This window comes from Sardina pilchardus, chromosome 22, assembly GCF_963854185.1.
Source record: "Sardina pilchardus chromosome 22, fSarPil1.1, whole genome shotgun sequence".
NCBI classification, from domain to species: domain Eukaryota; kingdom Metazoa; phylum Chordata; class Actinopteri; order Clupeiformes; family Clupeidae; genus Sardina; species Sardina pilchardus.
In genome coordinates, this window is record NC_085015.1 from 23,274,617 (window position 1) to 23,297,116 (window position 22,500).

The 22,500-nt window shown below is 47.9% G+C and overlaps 1 protein-coding gene across 3 annotated transcripts in view; it reads left to right on the forward strand.

The window, feature by feature from the left end:
- The window catches only part of LOC134070491 (thyroid hormone receptor alpha), a 131,394-nt gene extending 121,373 nt beyond the window's left edge, over positions 1-10,021 (forward strand). For all 3 annotated transcript variants that reach the window (XM_062526873.1, XM_062526874.1, XM_062526875.1), the window contains 3 exons: positions 6,552-6,698; positions 8,653-8,911; positions 9,382-10,021. In XM_062526873.1, the coding sequence (XP_062382857.1) occupies positions 6,552-6,698; positions 8,653-8,911; positions 9,382-9,632 (657 nt within the window). In that variant the 3' untranslated portion in view covers positions 9,633-10,021. The remainder of the gene's footprint in view (positions 1-6,551; positions 6,699-8,652; positions 8,912-9,381) is intronic.
- Positions 10,022-22,500: the final 12,479 nt, after the last annotated feature.

The window sequence follows — 22,500 nt, forward strand, 5'->3', positions numbered from 1 at the left end:
AATACACACACTCACTGCACACTCTTTCACTCTCTTTCTCAGAAGAGTGTCATTTCATCCACTCTTTCACTCTCTTTCTAGTCTATCATTTCATTCACTCTTTCACTCTCTTTCTCATAAGATGAGTTTGCCATTTTATCCACTCTTTCTCTCTCTCACACACACAAGACTAGTTTATCATTTCAGACACTCTTTCTCTCTCTTTCTCAAGAGGATGAACGTATCAGCTCCATGTTGTTCCACTCATCCCCCTCATGTCTCTGCTCTGTGTGTGTGTAATGTATTATCTCTCTCATCCTCTCCGGCTCTCGTTGTCTCATTCCTATTCTCCTCCTCTCATTCTCCGCCGCTGCTGTTTCCCATTACTCCTGCTCTGCCTCTCTCTCTCTCTCTCTCTCTCTCTCTCTCTCTCTCTCTCTCTCTCTCTCTCTCTCTCTCTCTCTCTCTCTCTCTCTCTCTCTCTCTCTCTCTCTCTGTCTCTCTCTCTCTCTGTGTTGTGCTGCTCTGCCTCCTCCTCTTGATCTATCATTCTATTAGTGTGCCGAGTGGCCTGCCACTGGCTCCTAATCTCAACACAACGCAACGCTGCAAATGACGTCAAATCCTGTCTGTCGACCTGTCGCCGGCTTTCGCACATATATGCACACAGATATACATGAATACACACTGTGCGCGCCAGTGCACACGCACACACACACACACACACACACACACACACACACACACACACACACAGCTCTGTTAATCTGTTTTGTGTCAGTTAAGGCTATAAACCCTCACCTCAGTCTCAGAATATCAACACTCAGCGTGTGTGTGTGTGTGTGTGTGTGCGTGTGTGTGCTTGCGTGCGTGTATGTCTGTCACTCTCTCTATATATCTCACCTATTGTGTGTGTGTGTGTGTGTGTGTGTGTATGCGTCAGCAGGAGATTACAAGGTGCTGATATGTTCAGTGAGTTGCAGCATGTGCTCTTGAACTCCGAACCCAAACCCCTCCCGTCCCACCAATCACACGTCTCCCCAATGCAAATTCCGCCATGCCGCCACAGTCTGGGCGGGTGACAGCTGTCAGTCATGGTCATCACAGGCCCGACGTTGCCAGGAGACAGGTTTAGTCGAGGAGATAAGAGGTCTTTGGGGGCATTTCTGTCTGCCTGGGCAGACAAATGCAGATCAGGCTGCCCCTATCACTTCCCTTCAGCTCGCCAGAGGAGACGGATGGACAGAGGCGGACAGGAGGAAGGAGAGATAGTGGGAAGTGTAGGGAAGTGGGGGAAGATAGAGAGAGAAGGAGACGGATAGAGAGAGAGGGAGGAAGACAGGGATGTCTTCCAGGGGCTACTCCAGTCTTTATGTACCTATCCCCGTAATCCACTCCCCCCCGACTTTCTTCTCTCTCTCTCTCTCTCTCTCTCTCTCTCTCTCTCTCTCTCTCTCTCTCTCTCTCTCTCTCTCTCTCTCTCTCTCTCTCTCTCTCTCTCTCTCTCTCTCTCCTTCACTCTCCATGACCTTTCACCCAGTTAGCACTGCTGGCTCTCACTGGCCTTTTGTACAGTACAGTGGCGCTGCTGCACACTCTGGCAGAGACGCTCGCTGGCTGCCTGGAGATTAAGGACGCGCGTCACGCTGGACAGACAAAACAGGTGTGGGGGGCACTGAGGAGACAGGCCAGGTGGACGTCAGGAGTCACACACACACACACACACACACACACACATACACACACGCCCCCGCACACGCACGCATGCATACTCGCATGCACCTGCGCGCACACACACACACACACACACACACACACACACACACACACACACGTACACATACACATACACATACACATACACACACAGAAAGGGAGATGTGATCTAGCTCTCCTCCTCTCTCCTTCCCTTTCCTCTCAGTATTCAAAACGCTGTATAAATCTGGCCTTATGAAACAGCACGGGTGCAGGCGTATAGCTGGGGCCGGCCCCGTAAAAAGCGCTAAGTAGCAGGTTAACAGTGCGCCTGTGGGGCCGCCGCCGCTGCTCCATGTCAGAGTTCCCCTCCCCTCCGGGGGCGACGGCATCGCCTGCCGCTCCTCTCCTCTCCTCTCCGCGCCCGCCCCACAAAAACCACAGTCAATTTGCTTTGCACAGCCCCTTAACCGTTATGAGTGGCACGGCGAGGCCAAAGCCAAACACGCCAGCGCCCGCACCCGCCACTCTGCCACCCCGCCACCCGCACCGCCTACCCGCCTCTCGCCGACATCTATCAGGCCAGAGACGGTGAGAGACGAAGAGAGAGAGAGAGAGAGAGGGATGAGGAGTGAAGAGAGGGTGAGGAAAGCTAACCGCCTCCCAGTTTCCAGTTGCCTTCGACCTATAAAACGGCTCATAAAGAACTCCAACCTATATAACCTTTACAGCTGATTCCTATAAAGCCATTCCCGTGGCGACTCGTGGCGCTTTGGGGGGAGAGAGCGAGGGAGAGAGCGTGCCCTCTGCTGCTCACAGAGGCCCTTGTGTGTGCCTGCGTGCACGTGTGTGTGTGTGTGTGTGTGTGTGTGTGTGTGTGTTCTGGGAGCTGTTCAGTGCCGTGGCCCGTTTTACAGCAGAGAACGAGAGAGCGAGAGAGAGAGAGAGAGAGATGCAGGATGGAGAGAGAGAGAGATGGAGAGAGTATCACAGTCACATAGGAGACCTACAGTATGAACAGATGGATAGCTAACAAATATGGAGAGAAAATGATGAAGTATGAAGTGTTTAAAATTAGGCAAAAAATAATTGGTTTGAATCGCTGCACGGCATCAAAGGAGTTCTTTGTATGTAAATCAATCGTAAACTATTTCGGTGTCATGGGACGTGTATTTGCAAAAAAATGATGAGAAATTCACTCCATAAAAATGTGCCTTGGATGCCCACACATAAAGAGACAGTGAGAACCTGAGATCAACACAGAGGAAAATCCAGTGCCAACCAGCAAGAGCACATAAAAGCACTCACGCAAGAGAGAGAGAGAGTGAACGCTAGAGAAACAGAAAAAAGAAGGAGTGAATGTGAGAGAGAGGCAGAAAAAAGAAGGAGCAAGAGATGGGGAAGATGGGTAGTGCTGTGGAGATGGGGATGGAGATTGATAGCTCCGTGAGAGCTGGAGATGGATGGCCATACAAGCCCATAAAAAAAGCCCCGCTCCAAACATGACGAGCATTTAAGATGGAGTTGAGCTGACAGCACCAGCAGACTCCAGGCTTCCACATGCAGACAGTTCTGCACGCACACACACACACACACACACACACATACACACACACACACACACACACACACACACACACACACACACACACACACACACACACGTGCACAAACACAGAGACAGACACACAGATACAGACACACACACACACGCACACACACACACACACACACACACACACACACACACACACACACACAAGCAGCATTCACGGTAGGGAGGGTCCATTTTTATACCCACACACACACACACACTTCATTGAGCACACTGAATTCAATGATGGTGTTTGAAGACAGCTGTAGCTCATGGCAACCAGAAACCACAAAGCATATTTTTGGGCCCTGTCAGGCGGCCAGCTCTACCCCCCCCCCCCCCCCACCCCCGTATTGATAAAGTCGGCTCAGCTGACCGAGCTGGCGTGGTCCTCGCCCTGTTCATTCGTCTCCCGGGCACTGAGGGGCCAAATGATTGCTTTCAGAAACAAAACCAACAGATCCTTGTTCTCCTCGTCGGCCAGTCAATAGCCCCGGACGGATTTCTTTCTTGTTTGTCTGTGGAAAACAAAAGCTCCCTTGTTTTTTCTCCCCTCCTCTCCCTCCTCTTCGTCCTCCTCCTCTTCATCCTCCTCTTCCTCTCCTCTCATCTCTCCCCTCTCTTCTATAATCGATGCCCTGCCCCTGTTGTTGTTGTCCTTCATCGGTCAAACAGCGGCGGGCGTGTGTAAAACTCCCGAACGTGTGGGAGGGAAGAGTTTTGGGACTCTGGAGAGGTCAGAGGAGGAGAGTGTGTGAGAGGCGAGCACGCACACACACACACACATGCACGCACACACATATACACACACACACACACACACACACACACACACACACACACACACACACACACACACACACACACACACACACACTCACACACACACACTCACACACACACGCCCCTCCTGGCAATTTCACCTTGATCAGTCAAGCCTGCCAGGGGAGAGGCTGCCGGTGATTGCAGCAGTGGAGTGGGCCGCTTGAGCCCGCTGGGTTTTTAATCAAAGTAAGAGGCTGGCCATTGATTTGAGTCCTGCTCTGTCCAGCCCCCACCGTCCCACTCTGCCCGCCTGCCCCCCCCCACCCCCGTCCTCAACCCCAGCCTCCCCTCACCTGGCACACTCTCACACAACCTCTACTCTCTGTAGTCTCCCAAAAGTGTCCTTCAGACCCTTTCTCTCTCTCTCTTACTCTCACTCTCTCTCTCTCTCTCTCTCTCTTAGGCCTCAAATGTCTACGCTTAGGCCTCAAATGTGTACGGTTTTTATTTTGTTTGTCCCATTTCATCTATGCTTTCCTTTGTAGAAATACTTTCTCACGTAGAAAGTTGTACGATTCTCACGCCCCTTCAAAAGATTCTGTTTCTCTAACTACTACAGCGCTGGCTGTTTCAGTCAGATAATCGACCACTTCCTCGGTCTGTGTCTGTTTTCCTGTGACAATTATTTCTTCTCTCTTTTTTCACGTGGCCTTTCACTCCCTCCCCATAACTGTTTGTTTGCTCTCCCACTTGTTCTCTCTCTCTCTCTCTCTCTCTCTCTCTCTCGCTGTTATGTCCTGAATCCGCTCCCCGGAGAACTCGCACGAACCTCCCCGCGAAAAAACGCTGTTCGGTTATAGTCGATGTGTGGAGCAATCGAAAGCCATTATTGAATGATTGCAAAAATAGCTGTAATTGCCAAAGCTGTCTGGCAAAGAGAAAGAGTTCCAGCAGGGGGGGGGGGGGGGGGGGGGCGCGTATGGGAAGCACTTGTGATAATTCAGCTGCAGTCATGTGCAGGCACGGCGGCGTGTTCCCGGGGCGGTGGAGCGCGGAGATGTATCTCCTGAGCCGTGCGATATATGGCGCGGCGCGGCGCACAAGGCCAAGTGACGACGGGCCCCGGGGTGCCGTGAGGACGGCGGACTCATCGGTCATGGGCTCGTTCAGGAATAGGACGGGCTTTGTCACACACACACGCACACACACACACACACACACACATTAACACACACTCACACACTCACTCTCAAACACACACTCACACACGCTCACGCGCGCACACACACACACACACACACACACACACACACACACACACACACACAAACACACAAATGCACACTCACACACCTGTAAGTGTGGCTTTGTCATGTGAACTTGTTGATTGCGCAGTGTGCAAGAGAGGGAGCTTGAGCTGGGAGGGGGGGGGGCTTGGCAGGGCGGGGTGAGAGGACAGTTGTGAACGTGACCACACAAGGCTGTGTGGGAATAGCGTAACTCTTCTAATCCAGATTACACCAGGCAGTTCTGCCCCCCCCCCCTCATCTCCCTTCCCCCTCCACAGGGATTTGTAAATGTCAGACTAAGAGTGACAGTTTGGCTCATCTCCAGCCTCAGCCACATCCAGGCCTGACCTCTTCCCCTGTGTTAAGGACACCGCTGAGCCTTACTTACCTCTTTCCCAACACTGACTGCACAACAACAGCAACGCATTAACTCACCTGTGTCATCAAAGATCCTCCGCTTTAACCCTCTCTGGTGTAGACACCCACAGGGTTGTGTAGATGCCCACAGTGTTGTACTGTGAACGAGAGTTCAACCACCACCAACTATCTGTAGTGCCCACCTGTGCGATGCACGGCAACCATTACTTTATGTACTCGACTCTAACCTAGCTCCTCATGTTGGCCGTTAAAAACACACTTGACTCCCTGCTGTGTGTGTGTGTGTGTGTGTGTGTGTGTGTGTGTGTGTGTGGCAGGTTGTGTGTGAGAAGTGGCGCTCTGCTCTGGTCACGTCACACAGGAGTGCATGTGCTTGTTCTGATCCCTCATATCTGAATGTTTCAGTGTGGATAAGAGTGTGTGTGTGTGTGTGTGTGTGTGTGTGTGTGTGTGTGTGTGTGTGTGTGTGTGAGGATTAATGTCGGCGTACGTGGACGCAGTGTAGCTAGCTGCACAAGTCTCTCACAGGATTTGAGAAAATCCCAGCGCCTCTACAGAAGAATATTGTGTTTTTTGAGGCTTTGTTTTCGCTCAATTTTTCAACTCATCTACTAGGATCATCGAGTGCTGATGCTCTCTTCCCAAACAAAATAAACAACACACAGACAACACTTGAAGGGGTTTTGCATTTGAATGTAGTTCCATCTGACACTTGACTCTACTTGACTCGTTTTTGATTGGAAATCATGACTGAAAGTATTATGGTTTACATGTCTGGAAACCAAATGAGTCATACAGTATGTCCCGACACTGACCCCCCCTTGTGCCCCCCCCCCTTGTCTTGTGTGCAGCCAGAGGACATCGGCCAGTCGCCCGTCGCCCCCACATCAGACGGGGACAAGGTGGACCTGGAGGCCTTCAGCGAGTTCACCAAGATTATCACGCCTGCCATCACCCGCGTGGTCGACTTTGCCAAAAAACTGCCCATGTTCTCAGAGGTGAGCGACCCCCTGTTCTGTGTGTGTGTGCGCGCGTGTGAGTGTGTCTGTGTCTGTGTCTGTGTCTGTGTCTGTGTCTGTGTCTGTGTCTGTGTGTGTGTGTGTGCTTTAAATGACGGGGCAGAGTGTCCGTTGAAAGTCGAACTGAAGCTAAAAGAAGGAGTAGATCCTATGCGCTTCTGCAAACGACTGGTGCATCCACGGAAGGGGACAAGCTGATCAAACATCAAACGATGTAATCGACATCGAAGCGCTAGTCTTTTGCTGTGCGCCTTTGCATTAAAAAATGAAGTCTTGTAAAAGCTTCTGTGCTGCTCCGGAATCCTTCCTCAGTTTGAACTAAAGCTAGTTTACTGGTCAAAAAAGGGTTTATTTATTACCATGAGCGAGATCCTGAGTCATGGACATTGATGGGTCAGCTCAGTGCTTTAGTTCAAGCACAAGACACTATTATCACTGACTGACTTTGAACTCTGCCTGTCATTTAAATAAGGTCCCAATATGTATTTAGTTGTTTGTATTTTTCTGTATCTTTCTGTGACTGTGAGGATGTGTGTTCCTCTCGTGTCTGTATATGTGTGTGTGTGTGTGTGTAATGTAGCATACAGTATGTGTATATAGATAGCTGACTGTTGTGTCTGCAGTACGTGTTTGTATATTTTCCTACGCATGCATGTGCCCAAGCTTGCCATATTCACGTGGGTGTGTGTGCGTATTGTGTGAATTATGGAACAACACTGTCAAATTGTCAGGCTATCACAGTCAAGTGCTGCAGTGCGCAGTGTTCTTGTGGTGTGTTTATTGCTTGTCTTGGGATTTTTTTGCTCCTAATTGCCTGTGCGTTTGCGGTCGGGAATGAATCTTTTCTCATCGCGACTGACCAAGACAAGCCCCACACACCCCACCCAGGCGCTTGAAGGCGACTATTTAGCTAAACATGCGGCACAGCCATCTTATTGTTTGTCATCGACACTGAGTGGATAATTACTAGCCCGTTTGATTTAGTAGATGCAGTTTGCCTTCTCTTTGTGTGTGTGTGTGAGAGTGTGTGTGTGTGTGTGCGTGTGCGTGTGCGTGTAAAGTGTATCTGTGCATTCCTACTTTGATGTACATGCCTTGATGCACTATTTATGAACACATTAGTATTTGAGTAGGTGTGTGGGTGTGTGTGATACAGATAGAGAGAAAGAGAGATGGAGAGAGAGAGAAAGAGAGATTGAGAGAAAGAGAGAGAGATTGAAAAAGAGAGAGAGAGAGAGAGAGATGGGAGTTCTCCTATTTTCGTCCGCCCTGGCACCTCCAGCCTCGGCGCATTCCCATGAGTGTGAGTGTGGCATACTCCAGCCTGTCATCCTGAGCTAGCTGGCATCTCTCGCGCCGCCACGCCGGGTGTTTATGGGCGCAGGGGGCAGGTCGTGTTGCAGCGAGGCCGAGGGGGGGCGGAGCGCTCAGGGTCGAGGGCTGCAAACACGAGACGCTCCGCGGCGAGCCAGGGGTCGTTAAGTGTCCGTAATCAGAGCCACCACAGTACTAATGAGCCTGGGAGGGTTACCAAGCTCTGTGCTTTGGAGACCGCAGAATGTGTATGTGTGTGTGTGTGTGTTTGTGTGTCTTTCGACCTTCTCTGTGTCTGTGTCTGTGTGTGTGTGTGTGTGTGTGTGTGTGTGTGCAGACCTTTTTGCATTAAGTTTGTGTGAATACAAAGCTGTTTGTCAGTGCGTGTTTGTGTGTATGTTTGTATGTACTGCATGTAGGCGTGTTTCACTTGCTGTTCTCATCTTAGATGCAAAGCAGCCATCTCCACCAAAGCCCACAGATATGCGCACATGATACCCATGTGACTAACTCACTCTCTCTCTCTCTCTCTCTCTCTCTCTCTCTCTCTCTCTCTCTCTCTCTCTCTCTCCCCCCCCCCCCCCCTCTCTCTCTCTCTCTCTCTCTCCCCCTCCCCCAGCTGCCTTGTGAAGACCAGATCATCCTTCTGAAAGGCTGCTGCATGGAGATCATGTCCCTGCGGGCGGCCGTGCGCTACGACCCCGAGAGCGAGACGCTGACGCTGAGCGGCGAGATGGCCGTCAAGCGCGAGCAGCTCAAGAACGGCGGCCTGGGCGTGGTGTCGGACGCCATCTTCGACCTGGGCAAGAGCCTGGCGCAGTTCAACCTGGACGACTCGGAAGTGGCCCTGCTACAGGCCGTCCTGCTCATGAGCTCAGGTAAAGGGGGCAAGGGGTCAAAGGTGAAAGGTGAAAGCCTGTGGGGTCATGACAGAGACGTGGTAGCAGGCCTTGGTTACTATCATGAGGTGGAAGGAAGTACTTGAACACTCTAGTAGCCAAGATGTTGATCTCTATATCTGCATTGTGTATGTACGGCGGTTTATCTATCTTTGTCTCTACATTTTTCAGTAGCTTACAAAGTATGAAGCTTGCGGTCTTCTTTTGATCTGAGAATGCAATATGTACAAGTCTGATAGGATGTCTGGTGGATGCTCTCATGTATTTGACAGGTGCGCATACATAGGAGTGAATACTGGTTCAGCGAATAAGTGTTGCATCTCTGTTTCACACTCTTGCTCCCTCTCTCTCTCTCTCCCTCTCTTTCTCGCTCTTTCCCTCTCTCTCACTCTCTCTGTCTCTCTCTCTCTCTCTCTCTCTCTCTGTCGCCTTTGTTCCCTCGTTCTCAGACCGCACGGGTCTCACCTGCATCGACAAGATCGAGAAGTGCCAGGAGATGTACCTGCTGGCGTTCGAGCACTACATCAACTACCGCAAGCACAACATTCCCCACTTCTGGCCCAAGCTGCTGATGAAGGTGACGGACCTGCGCATGATCGGGGCCTGCCACGCCAGCCGCTTCCTGCACATGAAGGTGGAGTGCCCCACCGAGCTCTTCCCCCCGCTCTTCCTGGAGGTGTTCGAGGAACAGGACGTGTGAGGGAGGACGAGGAGGAGCGAGAGAGAGAGAGAGAGAGAGAAGAAAGAAAGAAAGAGAGAGATGGATGGAAGAGGAGGAAGAGACGGGAGGACCGGATCGGAGCCGGAAGGAAAACCGGATCGGGTTCGGACGGGGAGCAGAGGAAGCGGCGGAAGAAGCCAAGATGCCCTGGACAACGCGCGCGAGGCAGGAAGGACTCGTCGAGCGTCACTTTCTCTCCCTTTTTCCCTCGCCCTGTCACCGCCGCCCACCCTATCCCGGGGAAAACTTTTTGCTTGTTTGTTTGTTTGTTTGTTTGTTTTGGTCTTTTTTTTTGGAGAAGAAGAGTAAATATGCGCCGTATCGTCTCGTCACCCACATGTTTGAAAGCAGACTACACCAGCAGCAGCTTTGGGGAGGGGGAGGGGGAGGGAGCGGGTGTGGGGGTGGGGGTAAGAGGGGTCACCGCCGGCGATGCTTCTGTGTCCTGTATTTTTTTATGGGGTTTTTTATATGTTTCTTTATGGTTTTGGGGAGGTTGCTTAAAGTTCAGATTCTCAGCCCTCAGTCCCCATCACCTGACCCCTACCCCCACCCCCACTCCCACCCTGGCCCCCAAACTGCCCCTCCACACACACACACACACACACACACACACGCCTCACTGCTCAGATAAGATACAGTATGCTGGCCCTTCTGTCTCTGCTCTTCGTCCTATACTGACAGTTTACCTTTTTCCTGCCGTAGTACACCTCAAGCGTAGGGGAACACACTCTCGCTCACACACACACATTCGCACTCATTTTCACACATGAACATGAAACCTGTTGTTTGTGTACAAACTTCTCAGACCGTTGTTGAAGGCTGGCCTTTCTGAATAACAGGAAATGACATCAGCGCCAGCCTTTTTTTTTATTTTATTTTTTTTTACTTTATTTTTTTCTCGAAGGGCGTAGCTTCTCAGCTATCGCAAACAGATTCTCTGTCCGCCCTTTAGAAGACAACCAATAGGACCAGTAACTGGTCAGTTGTATTTAGTTGTATGTATATGTATCTCAGCATTACTGTCGTCAGGGCTGCGTTGTTTTAGGATCCAGGAATTTTTCGGGAAAGCTGCTGGCAACGCTTTTTTTAAGGCAGCAACCACCAATACACTCAAGCGGGAATTCTCCCTCCTCCTCTTTTCATTTGTTGGATTTCATTTATTTGAACTGTGTTTTGCTCTGTTTGTTTTTATTTTTATCTTAATTTTTTTTTTTACTCAAGTTAAAAAAAAAAAAAATGACGGACAGACCTCATTTCACTCGTTTCTCTCTCTGTGTTTGATGAGAAACCTGAGCCTCACACACACTTGAGCGGGAGGAGGATTCTCAACCACACCCTGGTGCTATGTCGGATTGGTAATTGCTATTCAGCGGGAGAGGTGCCTCAGTATGGGCCTATCCGGGGGTCTTTGAAGGGAGGGGGGCAGCTGACAGCATCGTTCCCCCAAACTCATCTCCACAACTCGGACCCCCCCACACCCACCACCTCCTCCCTGTTCCAGAACCCCAGACTGCCCTAAAGCTCGGGTTCTGCATTTTATTTCAATTTTTTTTTGTATGTTTCCAATAAGAACTACCTGAGGCATACATGTACACAGAACGAGAACACAAACACACACACACATATACACACACACACATGCACATAGATGAAAACAGTGCAACCTCAGAACCTTTGTGTGTAGTTTTGCCATGTCATTGCCTGGGCTTGCTCTGCCAGGCCTCGGACCTGGCCTGAATGACAATTGAGCCCTTCTTTCTCAGGAAAGTCACTACAGGGGAAAAACTAGAGAGAGGGAGAGAGAGAGAGAGAAAGAGAGAGAGAGAGAAAGAGGAAGAGAGTGATGGCTGGACAATAAGGGAGAGACTGAAAGGGGAGAGTGAAAGCGAGACCAACTTTAAAAGAGCTGGTGAATGGGTCCAGTGCCCAGCTACTTCTAAAGAATCCAGCCTTTGACCACATACATAGACACCACACACACACACACACACACACACACACACACACACACACACACACATAGACACAGACACAGAACTCTCACACAGGCAGACCTCGTCAGAACGCAGACTATCTGAATAGCACTGATTAGCATCAGGATAGGGTAGCTAAGGCCGCCATCCTCGACACACTCATGTAGACACACAAGACACACACTCACATACACACACACACCTCAGAGAGAGACAAAAAAATAACTCAAATGCCTCATTTTAACTGTATGCACTGCAGTGCTAATGTATGCCCTGCCGTCCAGGGTTCTGTGAGTTTTTTAGTCCTGATCCTCCACACTCTGCAGTCACTGCCGCCATGGTAAAAGATACAGACACACACACACACATCCACACACACACACACACAGGCACACACAGTTGCACACATGCTCTGACACACACAGACAACAACCATTGGCGGTTGGTGCTGCAGGAATGGCCATCGTATTTACCTCAAAATGTGGGCACACCTCAGGCTGTGGCTCATAGACTGCCTCTGTGCTAACAGGCTCTACCTCACCTCTGAACACAGGGCAGCTACCCACAGCCTCTTCCCACACACACACACACACACACAGACACACACCAACACACACACAACGTACAAAAACACACACTCACCTGTTACCCTCAGTGTTGTATTCACACACACATCCCTCAGCCCTCTCAGACAGATCTGTTGATATACCACTGCAGACAGGAGGGCCGGCTCAGCAACCCCCCCCACACACACACACTCTCTCTAAAACACCCCCCACCCCATCTCCCCCCCCGCCACACACACACACACAAACGAGCAACCTATCCCCTACCCCCCTTCCTTCTTTCCTCATGGTTGGGCTGGGTTAGGATAGGGCCCTGTTTGAGGAGGGGGGGGGGGGGGGGGGGAGTTGGACCCTGGCGGGTGTCCCATTATTTCTTTTGTTCTCTCTTTACCTTTTCAGTACCTTTCTGTCATTTATGTGGGACCAAGTGTTGCTTTTTTGTTTGTTTGTTTGTTTTTTTTGGTTTGTTTGTTTGTTTGTTTTTTCGATTTTGACAAATTTGGAGTCCCCTCTTGGCTGAAGGATCCCTGCAGTGCGGGAGGAAACCATGTGACTTGTGACAGACAGGTGCTCCACCCATGAAGAGGGCAACGCTGAGGTGAACTTTGAACTTCTTTTTCTTCTTTTTTGAGAAAAAAAAACACAAACTTCACAAAAAGAAAAACAAAAAAAAAACGTGAGATGAAAAAAAAAACAAAGAAAACCCCAACACCTGCAGCGGCCAGGCCTGAAGCTGACAGGTATAGCACTGTTTTTGAGGAGAAAACGTTAAAAGCATCCTATTTCTGTTGTTTCTCCATTTTTTCCCCTTTGAAGTCGTTTCTCTTAACACCAAGCAGCAATCTTGTGAATGGAGAAAGAGAGAGGCAGAGTGGCTGCAAGAGAGGAGAAACTAGCGTAGTGTTTGGAGAGGGAGGAGCGTCGTGATTTTCTTCATGTTTTTTGGTGGACAGGTGGATGGAAGGAGGAACGGATAGATATGAGGATGAGAACAGTGGGGCGACGGGGGCAGTGGCCCCCCCAGTCACATCTGTTCTCGTCTCGTACGCACGTCAAAGTTTTTGCACTAAAGCAGCGGCCTCAACCTTCGACCTCAACCCCAACCCCACCCCACCCGACGCCTCCCTCCCCTCTGCACTCTGTTAGAGGCACAAAATGGCAAACACCCCGTGGAGACAGAGGAAGCGAAAGCAAGAGAAAAGAGAAAGAAAGAAAGAAAGAAAGAGACACTTCATACACACACATACACCAGCCCACCTAATTAATAATACTCCCTCTGTTAAACAGAAGAGCGCCCCCTACCTAAACACACACGTACACACTAATGAGTTGTGTGTTGTGTGGATAACCTGATCGCAGTATTAAGATAAGCACGTATACACACGTACCACACGCACATGTACTAACTGTTTGACCAGGCTCACTGATTCTCTCCCCTCTTAAAAAGAAAAGAGACTAAATCATGTGTCACTGCGAGGCCTCGAAGGCATGAACACCAAGAGAGAAGCAGGCCACTGCTGCCCACAACGGTGTCTCCCCTGTCCAACTGGACGCCGGTAGAAGAGCAGCCGCAACACAGAGCAGCGCCCATGTCCCGTTGGCATGTGCCCGTGTCCTTGTGTGCACACACACATGTTTCTACGGAGTTGAGTTTCCACTTTCCCATCAACCTTGCTTGGGAGGAGAAGGCTACCGGCTCAAGGGAGACGAGAAAAAGAGAGAGAGAGAGAGAGAGAGAAAAACAGATGATCGAATGAATGAGGGAATGAGGGAATTCTCTTGCCCCTGGAAGGAGTCTGTCTCCCAACGCCCTCTCTCCCTCCCTCTCTCTCTCTCTCTCTCTCTGTCCTACAGGCTTTGCACTCCTGGAAGGAGGGCAGCCTGATCTCTCCCCTCTGAGAGAGGTGTGGCATTCCACTGGTGCGGGTATGTGATACTCGCATCCGGAAGAGTTACGACAAAGACACAGGACAGGAGGAGACGAAAACAGACAAATCTGGCAGTTAGTCATGTCCTTGAGTCTGGAGAGCTGATCAGATTGTGTTTGTATGTGTGTGTGTGGTTGTGCGTGTGTGTGTATGTGTGTGTAACAACAGAGGTTATAATGCTGCTTTACCCTCTGTGTCTAACTTAATTTGAAAGAAAGAAAGTATCTATTGATGATATAATCAAAATCCCAGACACATGTTGAAATTTGAAAGACTCCAGAACAAAAAAAGAAAAGAAAATATGAGAGCATTTTTTTAAAAGAAAAAAAAGAATCTCAATGTTTTTGTTTGTTTTTTTTATGCTTAACTGCTCTGTGTAGAAGAGAGAAAAGAACAGAGATAGTCACCTTCTTGACCATGCGTGCAGTGTAACCTAGACAAAAAGAATCTTCACCTCTTTCTCACATCACTTCTAGTTTCTATTGAAAAAGCCAACCGCTCTCTTGTCTGTGTAGCTGTCCTAGTGTCCGTCCTTTTTGTCAAGAGGAATTTACAAACGAAACAAAAAAAGACAGGAATATTTTCCTTTTTTAAAAAAAAACAAAACAATTTTTGTTTCCTTTTTTTTTAATCAAAGACTGAATAAGCATACGTGCATACACACACACACAGGAAAACGTAATGCAACAGAAAACTGAAAATGAAAAGAAAAAAAAAAAGAACTGAAACAAAAAAAACCCTCTCATACCTCACACAACACAAAACTCTAATGAATCTGGGTGCGAGTGCAGAACTGCTGGCACTTGTTCTAAGTGTCAAACACATGCATGTGTAGAGATGTACATTGAGATATATGTGCTTGGTGCGCGTGCGCATGTACAGACATTACAGAAGCACTCCCCTCCTCACCCCATCTCCCAGACGGTCACCACCACCACCCCACTCCCTCCAAACAAAGAACCCTCTCCGAGCCCCCATAAGCCCCCCCGCCCCCCACCCTCTCCTCCGTCACCTTGATGGCAGCATCGGCCCATGGAGGTCAGGTGCACACAAGGCTTCTAACTGAAGGACTCTGGAAGCAACTTCAGGAGTCAGTGTCACGGCCTGCGTCAGACTGTCACATGATATTCTCTGAGATCTTTTGATTGAACCCAGTTTATGTGTGCGTGCACTGTATGTATGTATGTTTGTTTGTTTGTATGTATGTGTGTATGTATATATGTGTGTGTGTGTGTGTGTTTGTGAATTCTGGACTGGGGAGAGGAGAGGAGTGTTTTTGTAGTTGTGGAGCGCCTCATGGTATTGAATGTAGCTGACAGAACTGGGCCCAACCTGAGCCCGGCAAAACCAGAACCTGAAACTCACTTCAGGTCACCAGCAGAGTGGACAGTGCTGTCAAAAAAAATGATGTTACACACAACAAACTGAGAATATTGCCCATCTGCAAGGTGCAATATGTTGTTCAATTTTTGTTGTTGTTCTTTTTGTACCTTTGAGTTTGTTCTTTTTGTTTGTTTTTCTTTTTTGATTTTTTTTTTTTTGGCCATAACCAAGGATGTAAATACAAAAAAAAACAAGAAAGAAAAAAAAGATTAAATCAGTATATGTAAATCATATGCAACACACACATACTGGATGTTGAGGCCAGGATACGAGACCCCATATCGGCGAACTTCCACCATCTTGTAAAGTTTTGAGAAAAAAAATGCATATGTAGCTATGTTAATGCTTCATACATCTGTATGTGTCCTTGTGTGCACTCGCAAACGCGCATGTCGATCCATGTTATGGAAAAGTGCCCCATGAAGTTAACGATCCAACCCTGTGCCTCCTATTCTTCAAAAAGAGATGATTCTAACCAATGACTGTACAACAGTTTACGGTCATTAACTAACAAACACACACACACACATACACACACACACACACACACGATCACAATCTCACACACACCCCTCTGATCCGAACAGGAACCTGTTGGCTGAATTGAGCTGCCCGTTCAAATGGCAGACAGACAAAGTATCCAGTCAGTGTGATGGGCCTTTGGAGGGAAGGAAGGATGGATGGGTGTTAATAGAAAGGAGAGGGCATATGACTGGAGTCGGGAGAAATGTGTAGACCCTCCCAGACTGATGCAATCAGGGACCCTACACAACAGACAGTTAAGACGGATGCCCTGTCCGCCCGGCTTGCTACTGCCAATCGCGTCTTTAATCTGGGAAAACACACACACATGGACAGACATGGTCACACTCACGTGCACGTGTGCAGACAGAAAAAAAAAAGAGACATCGTTCTGATTACTAAGCTACTCTCGATAACACACGGAGCAGGGAGGATATTTCTATTTCTTCAATTGTTGACTTGGCTTTGTTTGTTTGTTTTTTTTCCCTTCATGCCAAATGTAGAGGAAGTTTTGTCCTGGTTCTTTTTTTTTTTTTTTTTCCTTAAAAAAAATCTCTTAACCGAAACAAAAACAATGCCAGTAGCAAGCTGTCTATGCAATGCCCTTCCACCTCTTCCCGGTTGCATCCTCTTTGTGCGATGGAGGCCCAACTTCGCATAAACATCGATACACAGAGCGTGCCCCTTAGCCAGCTCCAACTGAGCTTTATAGTCCCCTGTGTAAGAGAGTGTCCTGGGAGAGACCGGCTGTCTTGCAATGCTCAGGGCTTTGTCTCAAGCGACGCAGCAAGAGAGGTTGAAGGGCACTGTTTCAAAGAGCAGATTATGTGTGTGTGTGTGTTGGCGTGGTGGGTGGGTGTGCCATGCTGCACAAGACAAGGGCGGACACCTTTGCTTGTGTGGTGTCACACGGCAGTGTGTTAGCGATGTCATCTGCTGTGGGAAGAGCGCTCGCGAAAGCAAGTGTGCGCCGTGTGCATCAGCGCAGGCCAAGACCAAAAAAGAAATTGAAATTTCTGGTCTGTGCTCTCGTGGTTTCGGGTGGATTAATGTTTCATGATGACGGTGATGCAGCCTTATGTTTAGCGATGAGAGAAATAGTCTACACCATCGAGTCTTTGTGAAAGACCTGCTTCGCTCCTAGAGCTGACTTGTAAATATTGAGTCCGACTGAGGCTAAGTGAATGTAGTCCTTATTGGTCAGTTGGTTGAGCACAGGCTGCGAGTGGAGAAATGTGCAATGACTGCAGACTCTGTTCGTCTAGACCGCCGGAGACCTGCTATGACAAAAGCACTGAGTGAGTCAGCCAGTAATCCGTTTAGAGACGTTAAGATTGAGATATCCTATTTCATCCACTTCCAAATCCCAATATTTTTTGTTGTTGTTATGGTACTTAAAAACCCTTTGACACTCTCTTGGCTGCTTAGTTGGCTTTTATTTGGTCGATTTTGGTCACATCAATTTCTGAGAGTGGAACTGTTTTAACAAATTTTGCCATTGCACTTATACTGAGCTGTCCCCCTGGGCCATTTGGAATATTCTAGAAAGCAATAGCAAGTGTCCCATGTTTGAGTAATCTTGTTGAAGTGCAATACGCCGAGTGTAGGTTTAGCAGCCATGGCTGTGAAAGCACATTTAGTGATTTCAGCATCCCGGTCACCTGACCAAAACGTGTGGGAATGTAATACCCAAGGTAGTTCCCAGACTTTGTACCTGAGTGAAACATAGAGATTTATATTTATGAGAATTTAAAAGGACCCTGCACACCTGACTCAGATATCCACCCTGACCACCAGAGCTCAGGCCTTGGGCCTTGGTTGAGCTGACCACATCCCCTCACACTTGCTTTGGACTCGAGAACAGAAAAGAAAGCTATTGAAGGATTCTCTCAGGTAACAAAATAAGGTGATTTTTTTTAAAAAGAAAATAATAAATTATGATATACCTTAGCTACCACCATTGCCCATCTTTATTTGCTGGCGATTGAAAGACAGAGCATCTTTCTCCTGTGCTCCACCCTCCCTGGGTTTCTTTCTCTGTTCTCTCTGGTTGGGAAGGCATATGGCTAAATTAAATCGTAGGAGGCACCTAAGAACCTTGTGTGTACCCAGCTTCACTTCCACAAAATGAATATCTATTCTAAGTCTCTGAGTACCCTTTTTGGTTCTGAGAACCATTTCATGAGACAACAACTTGAGTAGCTCTGCTCTGAGGTGAGCTGAAATAGTTCTCCATATCAAGAACCTTAACCGTTCTTGGTGATGGGAGACAGTGTAGTACCTTTACCCATTACCTTGTGCCAAGTAACCTTTTTGACATGCAAAAGGGACAAACCATGTAGGATTCTACGAAAATGTTTTCGATAGCCACCTTTAAAAAGGTTCTCATTGAGAGACGCAAAATCCTCTCTTTTTTTCTGAGAGTCCATCAGCTGGCCATGCCTCCAAGCCAACCAAAGAGAGGACAGGGCAAAGGGAACTGCTCCACGTGTGTTAGAGTCTGTCTTTGTGACCGTGTCAGATTGCCTGGCTGTGTGAGTGAACCCTGGGGTGCCAGGGGTGTCTGTGAGGTTGTCGACGTGGCTGATAACATGAAGGATTCTTCCCTGTTTTGTACTCCCTCTAGATCTCTCCTGCATTTGAGAAAATGCGAGATGTTATTATGCACACACATACACACACACACACACATACACACATAACAAAACTACACAGTGCTCACGAGCACGCATCTAAGCATGTGTTAACCATATGAACAAACAAGACCGTGGCTGTTTTTTTTTAATGTATATGCATCAACAGGAGAGTCGTCCTGTAATTTCCCAAGAGAATATTAACGCCAAGCTCCAAATTTTTTAAATATACTTGTATGATTGCCATACAAGGTGTTTGTCATTTTCCTGTCAGTAGAGATGTACTCTTTTTTTGTTTGTTTTTCTAATGTTTCAAAAATCTTTCTCAGCCAATTTATTTTTCTTTTGTTCAATATGCATAAAAGTTGTCGATGCAAGGCTTAAAATGGCTGGAAAGTAACAAGCTGTTTTGTGCATGTGTGCAGTGTGCCTTTGTGTGTGCTTCTATGTATGTGTGTGTGTGCGTGCGTGTGTTTGTATGTGACTGTTTGGCTGGATCTGGGTTTGTCCTTTACCTATGTATAACGTAAGCACCTTTTGAGGCCATGTGAAGAGACATTCAAGTTTTTTTGTTCGTTTGTTTTTAAGAGAGATTTTTTTGATCGATTCCATTACCTTTTGAGAATGTAGCTGATCAATTTCCGTTCATTACATGAGTGAGATGGAGATATAAGCTTGGTTACGTCACATACCTTCACAGTTCAATGGTGTGCTCGAGCTTTAACAGAGAAAAGACTGTGTTGCTATGACTTTTAGTATGCAAATTTACGGAAATGACTGCTAACAGAGTGGTGCTAAAACTGTTCTGTCTCCCTCTTTTGTCATTTGAAAATGGCAGCCTTATCGATTGTGTCCGGTATTGACCCCGTGTGGTTCAGTTCTGCAGTATTTATTGATGACTTTATTTGTGTGGAACCCAAAGCTTTTTTGGGGGGGATGAGGACAGAAGTGCACCAAAGGCCTATAGCTTGTAGCTAGTGCAAGAAATACCATAGAAATGTCACTGACGTGCTTGTGCCGACAAAAAGGCATTTTAGTTCAAGGCTGCAGTAATATTGTGAGACAGTTGACTCCTGTGTGCACTTGTGAGGCAATTTATGCACTTGTGTGTCTAAAGAATGGTAGATATTAGCTTAATGAATTCTAGTGTAGACCTCTTGACCTATTTAAAACTGCTTTAGTGTAGGCTATCTCTCGGGGAGCTTAATGTTAGTAGGGGATTGACAGCATTCTAGACTAACTTCCCCTCCCCTCCCCACTGATTGAACTGTTGTTTATGGCAATGTGTGTGTTGCCTTTTGAAACTAGCACTGTGGCTAAGTATTTCAGCCCAAGAAGTGCTTTATTGGTTCACATGAACACACTGAATGGTGATAGTGTAGTGGTAATGATGACTTAAGGTTGTCATGGTTATGTCGTTCGTATGCCCCTTACACACCCTCTAGGCCCCCAAGTAGACAAAAAATCTTCCCCATGTCTTGCGTGTTTACCCTTATCAAACGGAACGCTTGTGGTCTATGTAGGGGACGTTTGATTGAACCTTTCAATGCTTGGTTCGTCCCCACAGTGTGTTCACTTGTCGGACATTTCTACATTTCTACTCTCGAGATATTTTTGTACAGTTGCCAGGGGAGCGGGAGAGGATAAGCCTTGACAGCGAGGAATGTACGCATAATAGGAAAAAAAAAAAAAATCTATTTAGAGAATCAGGCGAGGGATTACCAGAGGGCGATGATATTTTTGATGACCCATGGCGGCGGGATTATTAATCCACGTATAGTGTTATATGATGAAATGAAAGCTATATCTATGAATACATATGCAATGTTTGTCAGGTCGCCGACGGGTGCGTTAGGTAGAGCTTGCTCAGGTTTGATCTAGAGGCCTCAAAAGGTGCTTTCTTTTCCCTTTTTTCTCTGTGTCCCACCGTCTGTCGAGACCGTGTCTGTATAGGCTTTCACGTTAGGCTCCAGTCCGACATGTACCCTCCTAGCATACTGCAGCTCCACATCCTCCTTGTGAGGACAGCAAACAAGCAAATAGATCAATAGATAGATAGATCAATACTCATTGATGAGACAACATTTGCTATCCAGTAGAAAACTTTAAAAAAAGGGATCAAATGGATCTTTTTTTCCAGATTTTCTTAAGGGAAGGGTGTAGTACTCTTCACCCTCTTACCCTTCCACCTGCTGCAGGGAGGGAATGGCAGAAGGGTCCATGTCAGGCTACTCTGATTCATCACACACACACACACACACACACACACACACATATACAGTCAAGCACTTACCAAACTTTGTCTCCACTGCTCAGTCCTCCTCAGACTTTAGGACCACTCTCAACTTTGTGTTTGTCTCTCGTGTTGTCCCTGTCTTGGCTGTCGTCTGAAAAAACTCCACTGTTAAAAAAAACGTGTCATGAGCCGTTCAGTTGTCCACAACTCTCAAGCATTTCAGAGACAAACCGATTGAAACCAAATTGGATCCGTGGTCCACTGTCCACGGAGGTGTGATTTACGAAGAGGCTCCAGAGATTAGTTTGTGTTTTTTTACTGTCCTTTTTTTTATGTTGAAGGACACTGTTCAAATCATTCAGTAAGCAACCAGTACAGTGCGATTGGTTTCAGGTGTGAAAAATCAAAACAACCAGCAATGGAAAGGAAAAAATACAAAAGACCCTACTACAACAACGCTGTAATTATTACTACTTCAACTAATACTACTACTACTATTCAGATTTTTTAAGACGCTTACTTTTTTGTATCACTTTTCAGTCTGAGTTCCTCGCTTCACTGTGATCACTGAGGCTGCTGGGAATTTTACAAAGATGGGCGTGTGCTTCACCAACACTCAGGGGTCATGACCTCTCTCGCCAGGGGTCAGATCAGGGAGCAGGTCACTGGGGGAGAGCAGGGAGAGACGCGTCCTCTCGGACGACCCTCCCGTCGTTGCCTGCTGTGAGAACACACGTGATTGGGCCACTGGGGCCCCCCCTGTAGCTCCTCGGAGTAGACCGGGCCTTGATGATTGTAGTGAGCTCTTTGACTGTGACATGTTTTGGATGGGGGAAAAGGGGTGACAAGGGTAGAGGAGGAGGAGAAAGTTTCATAAAAACGTACTGTGCAGCCAAAACAAGGAAACGTTTTCAGAATTACAACAGAGTACCATGTTTTTCACCTGTTCGGTATTCCTGACGGGTTTGTGTGACTGCAGTTTCCGAGAGATTATAATCCGTCGTCATGTACGGCTGCCCAGAACCCTTATGGCAAGATGCGCTGTGAGCCTGTGACAGCCGGCTTGGCCCCCGGATCTCGAGACAGATCTACCCCAGAGGCCGGCCGGCAGTCGGAGTTTGAGTCTCCTTTTTTTCTTCTCCTAAGCAGTGTAGGACGAAGCGGCGCTGTCGTCAGACGACAGAAGGCCCTGGTTGGAGGGGGCGCTGCACAGAAAGAAACGGTAACAACACCTCTCTCAGGCTCTCAAGGCTGCACGTGGGCCTCAGGCAGAGGGCACATGCATGCAGGCTCTCTCCCACTCAAGTCCTCTCCAGGTCAGGACGCGTCACCAAACAGTATTCAGGATCCATTCCCACAAAGCACAGGCATTTTGATCAAGGACAACACAAACACACACTCTCACAGACACACACACACACACACACAAAAGAAGGCTGTATGCAAGCTCTGGGCAAAACTATGTTCTCAGACACCGACTCTCTCACACACACATACACAGACAGACATCCAGTTAAAAAAAAAAAAGTTTCACACAACACCTCCGAATATCTACTGTGATCTTCTCTCACACCACCCGGCCTCCATCACACCCACCACCACC